At 47.3% G+C, this 19,636-nt stretch overlaps 1 protein-coding gene across 1 annotated transcript in view; it reads right to left on the bottom strand.

Annotated features, from left to right (window-relative positions):
- The window catches only part of LOC119389878 (peripheral-type benzodiazepine receptor-associated protein 1-like), a 424,634-nt gene that overhangs the window by 25,837 nt on the left and 379,161 nt on the right, over nucleotides 1-19,636 (bottom strand). Inside the window, 6 exon segments of the mRNA XM_037657292.2 lie at nucleotides 5,425-5,569; nucleotides 6,618-6,731; nucleotides 6,733-7,070; nucleotides 9,063-9,327; nucleotides 10,091-10,258; nucleotides 11,887-11,970. Of these exon segments, the coding sequence (XP_037513220.2) occupies nucleotides 5,425-5,569; nucleotides 6,618-6,731; nucleotides 6,733-7,070; nucleotides 9,063-9,327; nucleotides 10,091-10,258; nucleotides 11,887-11,970 (1,114 nt within the window).

Raw genomic sequence — 19,636 nt, 5'->3', positions numbered from 1 at the left:
GCACTCACACCTCGACGTTCGTGCGCCCTGCTGTATTCCTTGGGTTAACTTTAATTAGGACTAACAGACAAGAAAGCCAAGGAAAGCCCTATTCTTTCCTAGGCTTTCTTGTCTGCTAGTTCTAATTAATGATGTATATCCCCCTTCTTTGGGTTAACTTTGTGTCTCGTCGTGCTGCCGAAGCGGATCTCAGAGAAAGAAGCGCGTGTTTGAGATCTGCTCTACCAGCTGCTCACAATCGTTCGATGAACTCATTAAACTATTCTTCATCAAGTATACTGACAGTTAACTGTCCCTGACGTTAAGTAACGTTATGCTCCGACATCATACGCATCCAACGGAACTCTTAGCTTGAAGCTGAACCACCGATATCGTACCATTTTATTTTTTAAAGCAACGTTTTCTGAATATTCGGAAATGCGGAAGTAAGTTGTCGAACCGGAAGTGCTTGGAAGAGAAACAAGGGTGTCACTCGTTGCTTGTGCCACTAGTCATGCCATAACCATCATGTACAGTACGGTCTACTGTTAAAGGGAACACTCCAATGAGCACCTTTCATTTTGCTGGCCCTCTAACATCAAGTGGACAGGGAGGGAAACATTGTTCATGCACTGCAGGAGCCTGTCAAAAAGAGGCAGAACTCTCAACCACCAGTAGTTGTATGCAAATCTAAGCCACTATGTTTTTGCAAGAGGGCGAAATCCAAACGTGCCCTGCACGCGAGTGTTCCCTTTAACAGTGGACCCGTGTGTACAGCAAAAGGTGGAACGTGTCCATTAAGTCGCTAGGCATTAAATATACCGATGGAGTACGACCGCATAAGCGGCTTGAAGGAGTGCTGACATGATTTTGAGACATTTTTCGTTTCATTGGCATGCAGTGTTAACGCTCTCCACACACCGGAGTCAGACAACCCGTATAAAGTATTTTACTTTGATTCTAAAGTTTTCTTCGCTGAGCATCAGCAAGCCAGCCCCACCGCAATGGACATTATCTCGACGAGACAACAGACTTCCACTGAGTTTGCGAAATCTGCGTCCTGCATGCATGCATAAATGGCAGAAATCGCTGTCGGGGTTGCTGGACGACAATTCACTCATCGTTGTTTACATGCACCGCGAGCAGATGTCAGATCTGCCGCTAGTACGTCGCGAGTTGCTGTCTCCCCGTGACGTCACACTGCGAGGACACGTCACTGAGAAGCCGCCCCCTCGATATCAAAACTGAAAGTGTTTTTCAAGGTAGCGGTATTGAAAAAAATATTCGTTGCATTCCCAGACACTGCAATACTCTTTTTAGGTTTCTGGACACCAGTTTCTTTAGAGCAACAATACGAAAATGTTTAAAATTCGTGTCAGTACTCCTTTAAATAGGTTTGACAAAGAAAGAAAATATAATTCTGAACCCTGTACTTTGGAAATTGGTGTAAACGAAGCATTCTTTAGTCTCATACTGTGCTAAACGTGTAGTAATCCGTCACTTTACCAGCGCAAACAAGTATTACAATTATGATAAGCAGGACAGCCGACCAATGTCGACCAATGTAGAACGTATTGAGTTTAAGGGACGCTTCGGCTCCCTCTCGGGAGTCTTGTTCATTGTTCGTTGTTCATTGTGAAAGGTTGGCCATACCAAGGGCGATACGCCTGGCGAAGGCTTGTTGAATGTATTTAGAAAAAATTACACCATCTCTCGCTACAGGGAACCATGTGTGGATGCGAAGCAGCGGGGAGCCAGTGTCAGCGCTGACGTTGACACTGGCGCTGACGCTTGCGCTTTTGCTGGCGCTAACTCTGACACTGGCGGCGGCATTGACACTGGCGCTCATCGCGGCGTTGCGCAGGCGAGAAAGGCGCCGCGCTCTCCGTCATTTTATACCGCGGAACTACCGTGCCACCCCCAGCGGAGTATGCAGCTGTCGCACCCCCTGTCGTGCGCGCCGCTCCGTAGAGTGGAGGATTCCTAGAGGAGAGAGGGGAGGGGACGCGTATGCGAAGTCGGGGGGGGGGGGGGGGTGGACGCCGCGGAACGCGGGAGGGAGGGACGGACAAAGCCCCCACAGTAAGCTGCTTCGCATCTGAAAAATTGAAGGACACTGTAAATTCCAAAGTGTATTCGGCGAAAGCGTGTGGCTATTCGACTGACTATGCTATGGTATCGGGGGAATCCACATTCTTGGAGCGCTTCTCCGAACCGCTTGCCGTGGAACCATCACCGTGCCTCTTGGGAGCCATCCGACTAACTCGACTGGACGCCGCCGCCGCGTTACGCAACGGTTGCGCAACGCGCGTTCGAAGGAGCAACGAGCAACTGTTGCTAGGTGCCGCTGTGGAATCACGTGATTGCCGAGAAAGTGTGAGGGGGAGAGGCCACAGCTGGCACCGTTCCAGGGCACGGACGAACGGGGGGACGCCGCGAGTAAGGCTTTCGCCTCAAAAATGGTTGACGATTTAGAGTACTATATGCACTCTACTATGTGAGAGAAGTGAGCCGCCCCAGATAAGCAACAAATCAACGAGTCGAAAACTACAGGAAGACACAAGTGCCGTTGAGCTCTTTCACCAGGAACATACTCCGACACCCACCAAGTTTCACTACTTGCGCGACATATTACAGTCCGAGCATTAGGATAGCGCCGAAGTATTAACTGTCACGAATGAAGAATGGCGGTGGCGAGAATGAGTTACATCGTGCTTTTAGACGCGCCCCACTGAGCGTCATTAGGCGTTTACAGCGCCCCACATTGCTAGCTGCAAACGAGTGCCCAGAAGGGTAAAGTGAGAAGTAGTTATTTTAGGAGTGTGCGAATATTCGAAAATTTCAAATAGCGAATCGAATTCGCCGCGAGATCGGGCTACAGGTGGCAGCACCGTCCCGCGCTAGTGTGGATAGGCGGTTGTCGGCGCGTATACAAACGCACACAAGAGCGCTTCGTTGGGAGCGATTTGACCCGATTTCCGGCAAAGCAAATGCGTTCACTGCAGCTTTCTGGCAATATGTGCACTGTTCATTGCCGAATTAATGCACGAAGCGCGCCGAACGTTACTATTATTTGTGAGAGAAGCGCATCCTGCTAACGAACGGGTTACTCGCCTTCGGCAACAGTCGGCGTTTTCGCAATGAATGACGTTTTCTTGTTGTTTGACTTCTACATGTTTAGTTTGTGTTCAGCCTACTATGCACTGCTGTAGCGCGACTGAATTAAGTATTTACTTCTTGTTCATCTGGATAACCCCAACAAAAAGAAAGCCCGTATTTCTGCACGATGAGTTCAAATAGCGCTATGTGCACTGCGTGCTGAAATATTCATCCGAACTTCTTATTCAGTTCTCCATGAAATGTAGGACAGTTGATAGGTTTACTCAGGAAAGCTACGTGGCTGACAGCGCTTTAGCGCTACTGAGACGTTTAACGCACACGCTTGTTTTTGTTCCAGTAACAGCACAAAAAGGTAACTGTACAGCATGGAACTTTCTTCGATTGATTACTTGTACGACAGTAATGAAACAAAGGCCCGGTTATTTCACGGGACCAAAGTACGCTTTTTCATGCGAATTATGTCCCCTGCCTTCCGTCAACTGCTATAACAACACAACACAAACGCTAAGATAATGCAAAGAAAAAAAGATGTGGCTTCGCGTGACATTACTACACATAATTGTAAAGTACGCCGTTTGGGTTAATTTTGCCCATCAGGGCTCTTTAACGCGCACCTTAATCTAAGTACACGGGTGTCTGTAAACATTTCGCCACAAGATATAACTGCGCAAGGAAACTCAGTTTTGCGATTTCCGCGTCATTCCATTTTCTGTTCTGTTTAGGGGACAATCTAAGTACCGAAGTGTCAGGCGTGACTTGTCAGAAATATTTCTGTGTAGTGGGACTAGCACCGTACACAACTAAAGCTCGTCGCGTAACCTATGAACGACAGTCCCGAAATTACACACCTAACCACAACGCGAAAGTGCATGAGAGCTTTTTTTTTAACACCGAGCCTCTAAAGGGCTATATTCACATGAGATTTAATACTTAACATCTTTAGGAGAACGCCAAGTGCACTTTGCAATGCGCTTGAGCCACAGAGTGGTACCTACACTGATATGACATTCGTGAACGAAGGGTACGACGACCACACACAGCACTCTAGACAAGTGCACTCACTGATCTTATAACGGTACATATTCAGCCAATCAAGGCCAAATGCTTCTTTACATCGTGTTAGGCATACCTACGTGCGGTTAAAGTTGCACTGACGCATCGGAACAAACCGCCTTTTTGAGGCCCTGAATGACGTACGCGCACATGCTAACACAACGTGGCTAGCAGACGACGCATGGAGCAATCCACACTAGGCGCGTTTCAGCCAGAAGCCGCCAGGCGGCGATTCCGCTCGATCTCGCGGCCAGTAGCGTTCTATTCGATTCGGTGCTCGAATCGAATAGGGCATATTTTGAAATACCGAATATATTTCGAATACTTTTCGAATGATCGGCACCGACGAGGCGAACCCAAAAGGACAAAACGTTGGAACAGCGAGGGTTCGTTTTTGTTCTTTTAATGATTGATTCACTAAGATGTATGCAACGCAAGCTTTTACGGGACTATCGAGGTTATGCGTTCCTGCTTAAAATTCTAGTGTCGCCGAAGCAACTGTCTAATCCACTATCATCATATCATCCTCATGATGCTGAATTCTGTTTCAAGATCTGTTTCAAATATTGTTTCATTTTTATATCTGTTTTATTTAAAAGGTAATGACGAATTATGACCTTGAATACTGAAGTAGCTGCTGTGTTCAACCTACATTTACTAAATATCTCGAAGGCTCTAGTCGCTGCTGTATTTGCGCTTGCCTCAGTTTACATAATTGTGCCATTTTTTTGTCAGTCGAAAGCAATCGTATTATTTATTTGTTAAAGTTAGTGAATATTTGATTCAAATAAATATTCACATTCGATTCGGTGTCATCACTATTCGATTCGTATTCGATTCGTTTCTAAAATTCACTATTCGCAAACCCCTAATGATGATCCATTGAAATCGTCCGATGAATGTGGTACTTTTTCTTTTGCCTCGTAATAGAAGAAAAAATTTCAGCTAGTTCCACGCAGTGAAAACCCTCGGACAGCGATGGTGTAAGTGTGCGAGTGTATATGCGATTGGCTAGAGAGGTCACGTGGTGTCGTCAATCCGCCGCTTGATTTGAAAAACACGCGTTTACACATTTCGAGCAGCATCGTCATCAACATCACTTATCATCATCATCATTTCGTTTTATTTATTTCTTTAATCACTTCCCCTCTGGTCACATACCCCGAGTAACACCTAATTCAACTTACAATACTACTACGACGACCGGACGGCACGAGGTAGGATAAGAAAGCTTTGCTGCAAAAGTTTCGTCGATCTTTAGCGACCCCTTACCTCTGTGTTGAGCAGGCCGCGACCTCGGTGGTTCATTCGTCTCGTTGTCCATGTGGACCTCGGACACCATGTTGCATGGTACGAAACCAATGCGGCCGTTACACTCTCCTTTGTAGAAACCATCCTGGTCCTTGCCGCCATAGATCTGGGAAGAGGCGGTCGGTTCATGGTACGGCCGACTATGCAGTTCCGGCCACACGCGTTTCAAAATCACAAGTAGAATTTCTACGGCAACACGGGGGTGTCGCGTGATGTGTTATATGTCCCGTATTTATCGCGTTTTGGGACACTAGGTACATCGTCACTTTTCTGAGATGCCACGTCTGACACAATGCCTAACTGGAGCGTAGTGATAATGGCCTGTGCCAATGAAAATGCATTGGCGATGATGTCATCTTAACCGATTGGTCGTGGACACGAGCCCTGTGCCCTTATCCGTCTCCCAACAGACAGGGCACGTGTGTAGTGCGCATTTTCTCACCCGTTGTCACGCTATCCCTATATGAACTGCCTGCAAGATCTCCATGGCGTACATAACCACCCTGTTACCTATTCGCGCGACCGCTGTATGACGTCGTTGCTGTTTAAAAAAGAAGGGAGGGGTTATTTAACGTTACAAGGTATTCTGTGATTGAGCTGTACGCCAGTTATGTACTCACTATAGGCATAAATTAACAGTGGCCCCATACAACGAAATACGATGTAGTTAGAAATCTTGTGGTTGCATGAGGGTGTACAAAGAAAACTCATACGCGGTATTGCCAATGCTTGCGTGTGTCCATGCCTTCCTAAGCATACACAACTGGGCTAGTTGGTTTTGAATTACATCGTGATACATCTCGCAACGCGAAAAAGACATATGGACAGGGTGGAAATGGACGCCACAAACGCTGGTGGTGTCCATTTCTACTCCGTCCGTGCGTTTCTTGTACGCTAGAGCACGTATCATATCATAGTCATATGATAGTCCTGACTTCCGTTCCCGTCTCAAGAATATTTAGCTAAATATCAACTAACACGTAGCGGGAGGGGTCGACTAGGCTCAAGGCAGCGTACCTTGATGAAAGCATGAAAGCACCAGCGCGAACATACACCCACAAGAGAAACGACACGTACACACACGTTCGCGTTGATACTGCCATGCTCCGTAATGAACCAACTCTCCCAAAAAGAAGTATTGATGAAGTTCATACCTTGATGAGGTCCCCTTCCTGGAAAGGCAACTCCTCGTCGGCAGTGTCCGGATTGGGCGACATGGTCTGCGGGTCGTAGTCGAACAGCGCAACGAACCAGCGCACCCGAGGTTGCCGCTGGCCGCCGCTGCCACGCCCTGTTCCCGACTGGCGACCAGTAAGTGCCCCTGGCCGGAGGCGGCTCGTCGTCCACCAGCGGACGCATAGCCCTCGAGGGCGGCGTCGGCGACGTGGGCCTGGGTCGTTCCTGGTACGCCATGCCGCCGCCGCCATGCTGGTCGACTCCTCCCCGAGGTCCTCCTCCTCCTCCGCCGTGGTACCGGCCGGGGACCTGGTGCCTGGCCGCTGGACGGGGCGCGCCGCCCCGCGGTCCCATGTCGTACTTGGCGAACTCCTCCTCTGAGTAGTTGTCCACCACGCCGAGGCCTCCTCCCTCACTGTCCTTGGCCATGTCTGCTCGCCAAATACATAACAGCGTTATCCATATAGGTAAACAGCGCAAAAGAAACACGGACAAGTAGACACAGGACTAGCGCTGTTCTGTGTCTACCTATCCGTGTCTACTGTCATTGTTAGTATTGTGTCTACTTGTTCGTGCTTCCTTTTGCCCTCGTCTACCTATGCATACGTAACAACTGGCTCGTATTCAGACGTCGTTTCTTCCAGTCATGGTAGCGCCTGGGCGCACAGGTGCGATTTGTCGAAGATGCCATAAGTTACACAGTAGCGAACATGTTCACCAAATATGACTGGCTATAGACTTCCCGAGGGCTTTCCGGCTACTCCAAGTCAGTCCTGGGGTGCTTGCGAAGCAGTTAACAAATGGTGCCAGTGGACGACTAGCCTTGACCGTCTCTGCTTGCTAAACACATCATAGCGAACATTTTATTATTTAATTTGATTGGTTATTGTGTATATAGTTCTTGAGGGCTACCGCAGTAACTGCAAGTCATTCGCAAGAATTCGTGGCAGCGGCGAAGTCGACAGACAGTGATGCAAAGTGGGATACCAGGCGCATCTGCATCTTGATAGAAACGGTGCGAAGGAAGCTTAAACAAGACGAACAAGAACACACGACGTACGTACATGACCATTCTGTGTATCGTCCTTGCACGCACAGTGCAAAGCAAACAGCCACACGACTGCCTATCGACTGGCTGTCACAAACAATGACGAATGGAACAGTGGACGGCGAGCACTAACGCTTCTTGTTTTCACTGTACGTTTGAAGGTGACTACGTTCGAAGCATGTCAGATGAAGTGGCAGTGACGCGCGGGCATTTTCTAACCTTGTTACCTCTTCCTTTCTTTGTATGTATGCCTTTTTGCACTGAAATAAATCAAGTTTAGAGTCAGCGCTCTTTGCATCAGTTTGTTCTGTGCCCGTTTCCTGATCTTGTATGCGCTGTTAATACGAGGGCCATTCAAAAAGTAAGGGCCGTTTGGGCCCAGCACAATAAATAATCGTTAGTAAAAGTTTTTATTCGCAGGGTTAGCTTAGTACAGACATACTTCACTTTTCTTTATAATCACTGTTAATTTCTAAGCACTTGTCGTACCTCTGCACCACTTTCTTTAGCCCCTCGACATAAAGTTCGCCGCGAGGGAATTCTTTGCTGTTTGAGTTGGTCGGTAATTATTTTTGGCACTCACCTTGCACACACTTTATGGTATCCGAGTTCTTTAGTTAGAATCGTGGAAATTGTAGTGCGGCTGACAAGAGGGAAACTCATCCGACAACTGTCAGTCGTCGATCTAATCGCAATTCCATGGTCCACTTGTTGAAAAGTTTCATTGGTCGGGATTCTGGGCTTGCCTCTCCGCTCTTCACCGCTCACATTTGTGTGGCCATTTGTGAAGTCTCGACACCATTTTCTGACCTTTCCTTCACTCATCACTTCAGGTCCATAAACTAGGCACAACTGCCCATAAATTTGAGAAACTGATCATCCTTTTGCACGCGAAAATCGAACTACAGCTCGCACTTCACAACAGGGGGGAGCAACGATTTTTGTGGACATTGTCGTCTGCTTTCCCCGCCATGCAGATGACTACTGAGTCAGAACAATAACTTCAGTACCTTCGCGAAGGATTAGAAGATGCCGCTGCACAAATAAATTTTATTCGGATGTGTAAATATTCAAATATTAGCAAACGGCCCTTACTTTTTGAATAACCCTCGTACTTTCTAATCCATACCAGCTTGCACACGGTTCAACTCTTTCAGGCTCTTGTTCTCTTGCGCCTTCTTAGCGTGGCCGCCTGTTGCGTGCGCTGTGTCTAAGAATGAAACACTTACGAAGAGAACAGTGCACTGAACCTTTGCGGCTCTCACACCTACGTAGATGCAAGTGACCAAGAGCTTGCTGTGAGGGGTAGACACCCACCGCTCATAATCATATCGTGGTTTCGGGACGTAAAAACTCAACAACTATTGTTGCTCACCCATGGGCATGCCCGAAGGCCCGTAGTAAGGGTAGATCTCCTTGTCGCTGAGGGCGTCCTCCGGCTCGATGATGAGCTGGCCGGCCGAGTTTCTCTTCTCGCTGCGTCTGACGCCGTGGTGGTGGACGCCGCCGACCCCCTGGTGCATCGGCTGCTGGGCCATCTGCCGCCGCTGCGCCACGGGAGGCTGCTGGGGGGCCGGTTGGTGCATGTTACCCGGCTGCTGGTACTGAGGATGGCCGCCGGGTTGGTGCATCTGGTGCATCTGGTGACAATGCGTAGAAGACATGGATGGTTCAGTGAACGTTGAAGTATGTCAAATTATGGCCTGCTTGGTTGCCACGCTTCTCGATTCGAACGCAGGCATGCGAGTAGCGCGATGAGTATGTTAACATAAAGTAGAGGGAATCAACTTCTGGCACACAATGGACAAACAACCTTTTTTTTTTAAGTTCTGACTGCTAAACAGGCGGGCGAATAAACTAAGCGTAAAGCCGTAGCCAGGGCGCCAAAGGACAACAAGGGGACTAGTATTCGTAGGAGATACAACCACCAACTCGAGTCGCATTACTCTGAAGTTGTGGCTTCGAGGGTTGCAACGCTGTTAAACGTGCGTCGCTTATGCACTAGGATCTATCTTTCACGGAAAACTCCCTACCTTTCTATGCATTATCGTTCTCTTCTTCATAGAAAAATAGCATCAGTAAGAGAAAAATGTTGCAACGTACAGAAGTGCTATAACACGCTGATGTGTATACTTTCTGGATCTCAACGTCACTGCAGTAAGAAGTTTCTACAATGAACATCTCTACGACCAAATTACCCGTGTAACGAAGGCTTGTTTACGTGGAAGTCGCGATGCAAGCGTTAAGGTCAGTGACGTTTACAACGAAGTAACCTGTACAGCGAAGTATTTTGGAAGTCCAAAGCACGTCCTTATAAGAGAGCTTGGCTATCGTAGCTTTTAAGTTATTCAGTGAGTAGTACACGAGCGACCCAGACTTGGCAAGGTGAAATCGCTCCACTACCTGGTGATGTTGTGGCTGAGTGTGATGCATGACGGGTTGCTGCTGTTGCTGCATGTTCTGTTGCTGCTGCTGGGGCTGTTGGTGGTGATGGTGATGGTGATGGTGGTGATGCTTCCTTCCGCCGGGTCCCTGAACGCCTCGCGAACCGCGAGCTCCGCGGTGACCCAGCTGAAAGAAAAAAACAAAAGAAAAGAAGGAAGACAGGGAGCGCTGGAGATTATCATAACGGGATAGCTTAAACAGATATGCGTTGCTAGAACAGCACGTGTAATGGTGCATAATGGATACCTCAAGATTTTAGGACGGTTGCGTTGGCTAACATTTCACTTTTCTTTCTCAGATATCCCGCGCTCCCAGAACATTTGTAGTCAGTGCTACCTCTGTGTATACATTAAAGTTCACGCGTTAGTGAATGCTCGAACGAAAAAAAAATCAGAAAGAACGTTTCAAGAATTTAGAACATGTTTTGCGGACGTAAGTAACATATGTTCTTGGTGCAATCTTGTTGAAGTCCCTGCTTGCTTTTTTCCTTCTTTATTTCTCTCTTTATATCTCACAAGTTCTTTTTCTTAAAACTTGCCAAGTACGAGAACACTGAAATTGAATCAGAAGATTTGCTCAATGTGACGCAAGACGAAGTAGAATAGTTGTGAGACGCCTATGACATCCAACAATTTCTTGTAAATCTGCAGTTCTGCCACCGATACCGTCACATGCGTCCACGGTGTTGCATTTGGCCCGCACTTTGTGCTTCTGCTTTCAGCTTCTGAGAACCACTCGGCTCTGAAAGACCGCGCCTAATACTCACAGGCAATATATTACACTTTGAGATATCGTTATCTGATTCGAACCTTATTTACGCACGGCCAGAATGTAGCTGCGTCGATCATGCGGTACGTTGAAGTTTTCGGGAGCAGAAAACCTAAAAAAGAAGCTTTTACGCGAAAACTGTTCCTAAGCAAATCTCAGCTAATCGCGATAATACTAAAATTGGCGAATTCGCATGGCCAAATTTGCAGACAGCTCGATTTGAACGAAAAGTGGTATGAAGTCAGCCATAGTGTGAAAAAAAAGGAGAGTTATTTAGTGCCGCGCTTTCGTATTTATTTCGCGGTACTTTTTTACACAATGACCGAGGCAAGCAAGTATTGTTTATGACTCGCTTTAAGATGCCGAACCGGAGATACGTTGGCCATTATCGATCTCGAAGTGCGAAAACAAACGCCAGTATATCGGAGCGACGTGTCACTATTCCAAAGTATCGAATAGCGAGATTACGAACTGCATAACAGGAAGAGATAGGATTCGTTAGTTTTCGAGCGCATACCTCTTCCTGTAGGGCTCCATCGAAGAGTAACTGATGCCCGAAATTAGCAAAGCATGTAGCTTGTTTGTTTTTTTTTTCAGTAGCCTATTCGTGTTGAAGAGAACCGCAATTGTGCTGTAAAAAACAACCGATAACTTGTATTCCGTAAATGCCTGCCTAATGACATTAGTACACACTGAACTCGAAAGGCTATGAAAGGCTATCACTTACAGGCAGTGCCCTGCGTAGAATAAGGCACTTTACCGTGCCAGGATAATGTATACTTGTTATACTATATACGCGGGTGCGAACGCAACGGAATCTGTTCTATAGTTAGTGGTCATAGTCAATTTTGCCGAGCGTGGTTTGGGACAGGAACACAACACAAAAACACACGGACAGACACAGTGCCAATCGTCAGGAGTGCTATTATAGAGCGTTCGCATGACGGTATACACACACGCCGCTCGCGCTCTTCTGCTCCACTCACCTCGCCGTTCTCCATCATCTCGTCCTCAAGTTCCTCCACAATGTCGGACAACTCCGAGTGGTTCTCTTCGACGCGTTCCGCCGACTGCGCAGCAATCAGTAAGGGGGGACAGTTAGGACGACATGTAGCAGCTATTCGCGCACGCTTGTACTGTAAGAAGTTCGCGGAGACCAAACTAAAATAGACCTGACCACGCTTCAATCGATCGCTGCCGCGAGGGACGTATATTTTGCCTCGCTTATATAAGTGTGGTTCTTCGAAGACGCCGGATATGGGTGCGGGTAAGGATACAAGTACGGGAACGGGTAAAAGTACAGGCATGTTTACAAGTACGGGTACGGGTACAGTTACGGTCACGGGTACCCAATGACGCCGACGCGAAGCGATCGCCATCGGTGACAGTGAGAGCGCCTTTTGCATGCCTACGAGGCAAACCAAACATTAACATAGGGGTCGCTCTACTGAAAAACTAGCTCGTCTCGCGCGTTTTCAGGGAAGCCCTGCCTTTCGACGACGTCGTGGTATGCAGTCTACGGTGTTTCGACTCGCTCCACAGCAAGTCTAGTTTGACCTGCTTGATAACATCCAGAAAGATTAAACTTCCACGACACGCATTCTGCTAACTTTTTTTCGCGTTCCTTCCTCGACTCAATCGAAAGGAAGGAAAAACGACAGAACAATATATGTCTTAGTGATCCCAATCTATAAGCGAAAGCTTTTTTAAATACAAGCTCTATGAAGTACGTAATACAGTGGATGATCACTTGGTTGTAAGCTTAAAGTATCTTTGCTCATTACCGGTGACAACGTGCTCACTGCCACGCGCAGGAGATGAATTTCTGGCCGTGAATCCGCAAGTCAACCGCACCTCCTTAAATCGCGCTTTGACTGAGCCGCTCAAAGAAACGGCGCCTAACGAAACCTTGTAGCAGCCAATATCAGGGTTTGTATGCCCAAATACAGCTAACGGCGCTTGCCTTGTCGCGTATTCTTAGCTGAATGTTCGCGCGAACGAAAAAAAAAAAAAAAGCTCAGGGGAAAATGGGTCCGCTTTTCTTGCGATGCACCGATTAAGCGAGTGAGCCTCTATAAGAGGCTACGCGCGTTAGGTCACGTTTTCAAAAAGGTACACTTGGTAAAGGACACAACAAAGGACAACGTTACACTGAAACGCACACAAGTCAATACGCGTGCCAATTATATGCAATTGTGAGACAGCCAATGCAACACAGAGGACGAGTAAGGTCGTGTCAGAAATTATTTGTTGGCAGTTGCAGTGTTTCACAAGTGAAGCATGCACAGTGAACGACGTTTACAATTGGGGAAATTGATGCCATCGGAAATCACGGCATCGGATACAACAAAAGAAACACGGAACTATAATTAATGTTCAGCTATAGCCCCTGAACCTACAATAATGAAGTTTGAATGGCTTTAAATCACTAAAACAAGATCGCGTCTTCTCCTGATCAGCTTCATGCATGGTCAAAACGCGTCGAGGTAAACTGTGAACACAGCGTTCAGATTTACGCATGTGTCTGTGGGTCGTTATAATGACACACTAGCTAAGAAAGCGACTAAAGAAGACGTTGAGCCCGTGGGTTTCGCAACGCAGGTGCTATTCAAAAACCGTTTTATTCAGGATCTATAGCTCCGGCTCCACCAGGCGCATAGGCAGGGCCGGGGAGCGGCGACAGCTCCCCCCCCCCCCCGAATATGTGAGGGGGGGGGGGGGTGTTTTACCAAAAAAAAAAAGAAAGTAGGTGTTTTTCTCTAGTGGTGGAGGTTTTCAGCTAGTGCCCCCCCCCCCCCCCTAAACCCTTGGAAAAAGTTCCTGGCTACGGACCTGAGCTCCCCCTTGCACGACCGGCCGTCAACCTATAAGCAGCAGCATGATTGGCGGACATTCACCTTTAGGGTATCGATTTTGTGTACTGTTGATTACAGTGCGGTTTGTTTATACCTTCAGGGCGACTCTATCACTCGTAGTCCCGAAATTTCGATTGCCAGGGGGGCCGAATAGGGAACAAAAGCAAAGCGACATTCCGTCGTTGCCGCGGTGCGGTTTGCACGAGGCAGTGCTGACCTTAGAAAACTATGTGGAACACTTACCGTGCTGCTACAATGTTCACAACTTACACAGTGAAAGTAAAGCGCGTTACAGAAAAGTACATATGCGAGCTAAGAAACGGGCAAAGAAATCATAACCGCTGAACATTTTGCCAGTTTCTTTGCCCTTGTACTTTTTGCAACGCGGTCCTGCAAGTTTGTTACAGGTGCCCACTTACTCTAATTAACGCTCAAGTGCGCGTGAGAAGACGGTATGAAACGAAGAAAAACAAGAGGAGGTGAGGGGAAAGAGGAGTGTCCGCTTCCTGCATGCGGACCTAGCCTTGCCGTAGACAATGCGCTGGTGAGTTTGGCACGAAGAGAACATCACAGTGCGAGAACACCAATGAACAATGATGACAGAGAAAGACACGAATGAACACATTCGGCACAAAATGTTTGCCGCATCCTTCTTTTCTCCACAAATCACTCCTTCGGCCGCATTCGAAGCGACGATGCCTTCCTTTAAATATAAGGGTTTAGCTTGAAATGACGTAACCCACCAGAAGTGCGAATCAGACAAGACCTACATATACTTCAATATCCTTTTTTCTTCTCGGTTCTAAACCTTCGCCGCAGCATTCATTCTTCAGCCATTGTCTCAGTGAATGGGAACGTGCAGAGGCTAGACAGGTTGTCAGTTCTCTTTCATCAGATAGCTTTAGATTAAGGGAACTCAAGCGGCATGCGCACCCAGGAACAGTAGTACACTATGGACACATGGTGAACTTCTGATCGAGCGCGGTCAGGGTCAAAATTATCGACCACGATTGACCTTCTCCAGCACCTTCCAGAAGGAGCCAGTTGATATATAACGAAGTTCAGTACCAGAATGCTCCGTGCGACTGCGGCGTAAGTTTGTTAGGGTTTCACAGTGACACGGGCTGCTTCCATACACAAGCGGTACGGGAAATCTCCATCTTGCGTCTTTTAACCTAAAACTCGCTATTAATACTAATGTCCTGACCCCAGATGTAGTTGGACCAAGCATCTTGCGGAGCAAAATTACGCGAATGACAGTAGCGACTCGGTCATTTTGCGTCCGTCGTTCCTCAATTGACGGAGAGGTTTGCGGCCACATCGTCCACCACTCGACACATTTCGTCGATAACCCAAGTAGACCAGTGTGTATATATAAGTCTACAACATCAATTAGTAAGCCGGCATAGCCATCTGCGTCTTCCTCTGAACACAAAAACAGACAGAAAAGACATCGATCGTACAGGTGCGGCGAGCGTGCACAAAGTGCCGAGTGGTGAGTGCCTAGATCAGGACTGCACAAGTGCACTGCAGACAGTTACGGTCACACAGAGCCAGTCGCCGCTGACTATGACAGAGTTGTAGAGCGACTGTAGTTGTTGCACAAGGGAAAACCAGATGGGTATATGTACACAACCACCATCTCAGACGACGATGACCAATCAACACCGTAGTACATGTATTTACACGTCCACGTATACCTTCGTCTCTTGGGCGTCGAAAGCGCGCGCTCGGCGCTTGACTCGTCGCAGCAGAGCTGCCGTCTCCGTCTCCGACTCTGAGTCACTACCGTCCGAGTTCTGACACAAACGTCACGTGACACACACACACACACGGCAACACGAAGGAGGGAAAGAAAGAGAGAAAGAAAAAAGAAAGCAAATAGAGAGGTCAGCAAAGAAAGGAACATCTTTCTCTATCGTTTTATACAGCTTCTCAAAGAAGTGACGTCACTGAAACAGCCAGGTTGGAGCACTACATGGTGGGACGCAAGGTTTGTGACGTGGCGTTAATGTTATCAGTATATCACATACAGGTTCTGTCGTTACTGACGTACAGATGCCAATAACGTTGCGGCCGCAACGTTATCATATTGAAGCAGGTTAACTGCAACGTGATTATGCTGCCTTTACCGTCACCGAAGCCGCCATGTTGGAGAACCAGTACGTTATGAAGCTGCTTCCATCCATAACCTCACGTATAAGTTATCTAAATATGGGGAATACGCCTCTGCATTGACCTTTCCTTGTTTTCGAATGTGTAGCTGCAACTAGGTAACATGAATTTCCAAGGTTTTCTTTTTTTTTGCTTTCATGCCCAAGTTTCTGCCTGACGCACCATATCAGTCACTTTCCGATATGCTCAAAGAATCGGTGAAGAAGTCACGGTGTCGTAATTAGTCGTGAAGTTTAAATCCTGAAATACGTGACGTGCCAAGGGCAGTTTGCATTTTTATCCTTTTCCGTGTCCTCTTCCAGCGAATTAGGAACGCGACAACATTTCAGTTAGCTCCCGCATTCTATAAACGAATGAAGGGGAATTGATCAAGGGCTCCTACACTTTACTTAGCTTCATTTTTTGTTCTATAATGAAATTTCAGCATAGGGGAATGGTACAGGGAAATAGACAAGGCAGGACGAAGTGCTGACTTCCAACAAATAGCTTGAATCGAAAAGAACCTTACACATATATAGCCCCCTAGCCCACGTATGCGCGTGAACTCACCGCAAGGTGTACAATCATGCAGAGGCATAATGAAGAATTGCTACGCCCTGCCATATCGATGCCTGTGTTCCGATTAAAGCTATTTGTTGGAAGTCAGCACTTCGTCCTGTCTCGCCTATTCGCGTGTGTCGTTTCCGTGTGCTAAAGACTCCTTATGAATCCGCACAAACACGTACGATTGCGTACCCTAACAAACAAGTTGTATTGTATGCTGGCTTCATTAGCTCCCATTCCGTAGCGTTATATGCACTAGTGAACTTTCAGGCGTCCAACATTAACCCGGAGTCCACACATTACACCCGATGTGCCTCGCAGTCTGATCTCGGTTTTGCCACGTAATGCACGGGAGTTCACGTAAGTGATTGTTCATTTCTTTCATCATTTCTTAATTTTGTAATACTACACACAAAGTAGTATTATCGCAATAAATAAAAAAAAAAGAATGCAGGCGCTTGATGTTATCGTGAATATTTCACGTGTCACATATTTTAAAATAAGTTTTTTACAGCGATGCTCTCTTAGTCTACCCTGTGCCGCCGCCGCCATCATCTCCATCGTCATAGTCGTCGTTGTCGTCGTTGCAGTAGTAGTAGTAGTAGTAGTAGTAGTAGTAGTAGTAGTAGTAGTAGTAGTAGTAGTAGTAGTAGTAGTAGTAGTAGTAGTAGTAGTAGTAGCTAGTAGTAGTAGTAGTAGTAGTATAGTAGTAGTAGTAGTAGTAGTAGTAGTAGTAGTAGTAGTAGTAGTAGTAGTAGCAGCAGCAGTACGTAGTAAGTAGTAGTAGTAGTAGTAGTCACGCCGGTCACGTGACCAGAGGGGGAGTGAATGAAGAAGTAAATAAAACGAAACGATGATGCTGATGATGTCTGTCTTCCAGTAAATAGAACGAATTGAGGATGATGACTCTTCTGTGCCGAAGTCATAATCATCATTAAAGCTTCGCGGTCCGACGGTTTTCACGGCGTGAAATTGGCAGATTTTTTTTTAAATTTCTTTAGTGAGTTAACTTTGCTGCACATGTACTCGTACAAAAATAGATTCGGTAGAAAAGAAAGCATGATAGGCTATCGGCTAGCGAACTGATATTTCGGCGCATGTGGAACGTTCATCTGATAACAGAATGGCGCCAAACGAGTGCAAAGGCGTGGGCACGTGCCAAGGAACCAGTCAGCAAGATGAAGCGATATTGCAGCTATTGATTAAAAACGAACAAACAAACAAATATCCGTAGCATTTGAGCGGTAAATGCCAGAGAAACACGCTAGTGTTACTTAGATTACCCTGTTAGCCGTCATTAGCCAACAACTGTCAATACTAAACAACATTAGTCAACAGTCGGCTAACGCCAAACAAATCAAGCTACTGCTTTTCGCCGTATGCTTCTGTATGCGATGCTTTTTTCCTCATCAATAACTGCAACCTACCTTACACGGCTGAAATTTAAAGCTTACTTCAATTAAATGGGGTGCGGAGAGAGCCAAGTGCTTTTCAATGTTCCAATATATTTCGCAGTTATTGCTAAACCTAATAATTACGATAACACGAAAGCTTGAATTGGCCAGAACAAATTCGAAGGTTTCTTAAAGACAGCTGGGAACTAAATATTACTAATTGTATCGTCACATTGTAGCACTAATGCCCATCGTCTAGGATACACTAGAGGGAAGTACAATACACTCTAGCAACTCTGGCGTTAGTGTCTATGGGAGCTTCAACAGCTGCAACGCATGGCGCTTCAGCCAGCAACACGGATTTGTCTAAACTTCTTTCTGTCGGCTCCGTTTGGTTCCGCGTCGCCTGCATCCGCTATGTCGCAAGACGAAGTACAGCAAAAGTCAGCAGTTCCACTTCACAACTTTAACCCTTTCAGGCTCACCGATTCAAATCCGGTCACGAAGTTCATAATGGTCCATTCTTTTATCCGAAACAAACGGCAAAACACAGCAATAAACACAGCCACAAGTGCGTTCGAAGCTTTAAAGGGGTCATGAAGCACCCCTTGGGCTGATTGAAAAAACACATCCTGCGGAAAGCTGACACGGCTATGAACTGCTCTGCCAAATATTACAGTCGTGCGCGCCGCGTAATGGCCACAAGCGGAGCGCGAAGTTGCCGTTTCCCCAGGCACCCTCTTTTCACACAGAGGCCGGTTCTCACTCTCATCGGTGGGCGGGGCGTCTGTCCGCTGTACGTCGCAAGAGACATAGCATGCTTATTGGCCGATAGCCGACGTAAATCGAGAGCGGCGTTCGGATCAGATGCGCTTCTTGCCGCGGGGTGCCACCACTTGCCGGCGCCGCACTCCTCAGTACACGGTAGCCGCACTCGCGCAAGCGAATCACAGCGGGAGAGCGATCGCGTTTCATGACGCGCGCTGGCGTAACTTCTTTCCCCCATGCCATCCCTCCCTGTCTAGCTTCCAGTGCGCTCGTCGGCACGAGAAAAGAGAGAAAGCGCTGGGAGCGTGCGCCAAACCCCCGTAACTCCGCTGATTCTTGACGGATTCGAGAAGTTTTTGCGGCAATCGATTCGGGAGGCAGTACACTCCGATACTGAGGCCATTAGATCATTACTTGGAAAAGTGCTTCATGACCCCTTTAAGCACGAAGATTAGGCAAATCCGTGTACTACCCACCATTCCCATGGTGGCTGAACGATCGCAGCACCAGAGTTCCCTCTAGGTAATTGTAGGATAACATAAATATCAGAAACGAGCGCCGCCGAAAGAGATTCGTAGCCGGCACTTGTTGCTATACTTAAGAAAAAGGAGAACAATTCTAGGCACTTTAGAGAGGAGTCATAAACATATTCTCCTTCAGAGGCGGTGCGTACAATTGTACAGATCAACTGTAGAGGTTTGTCACACGCTGGGCAAAGTCATCAACTGTGCCTCGACTCGGACGACGGACCCCGAGGTGGCCGAGCAAGTGGCCATTGCACTCGCCATGCAAGACGGTCGGAGAGACAACGTGTATAGCGATTCTAAAGGGGCCGTCAGGGCACTCCAGAAAGCCCGGGTAGCCCGGCAGGCAGTTGAAATTCTCAAAGGCTCCAAAACAGTGACAGCTCCACACACTCCATCTTTTGGTTCCCTGCTGGCGTCGAGCCCAAATCCGGCGTCTCTTAATAGCATATATCCGGAAATTTACCCGAATGTAGT

This window comes from Rhipicephalus sanguineus, chromosome 4 (genome assembly GCF_013339695.2).
Source record: "Rhipicephalus sanguineus isolate Rsan-2018 chromosome 4, BIME_Rsan_1.4, whole genome shotgun sequence".
Classification (NCBI taxonomy): Eukaryota; Metazoa; Arthropoda; class Arachnida; order Ixodida; family Ixodidae; genus Rhipicephalus; species Rhipicephalus sanguineus.
This window is presented reverse-complemented; position numbering and strand designations above follow the sequence as displayed.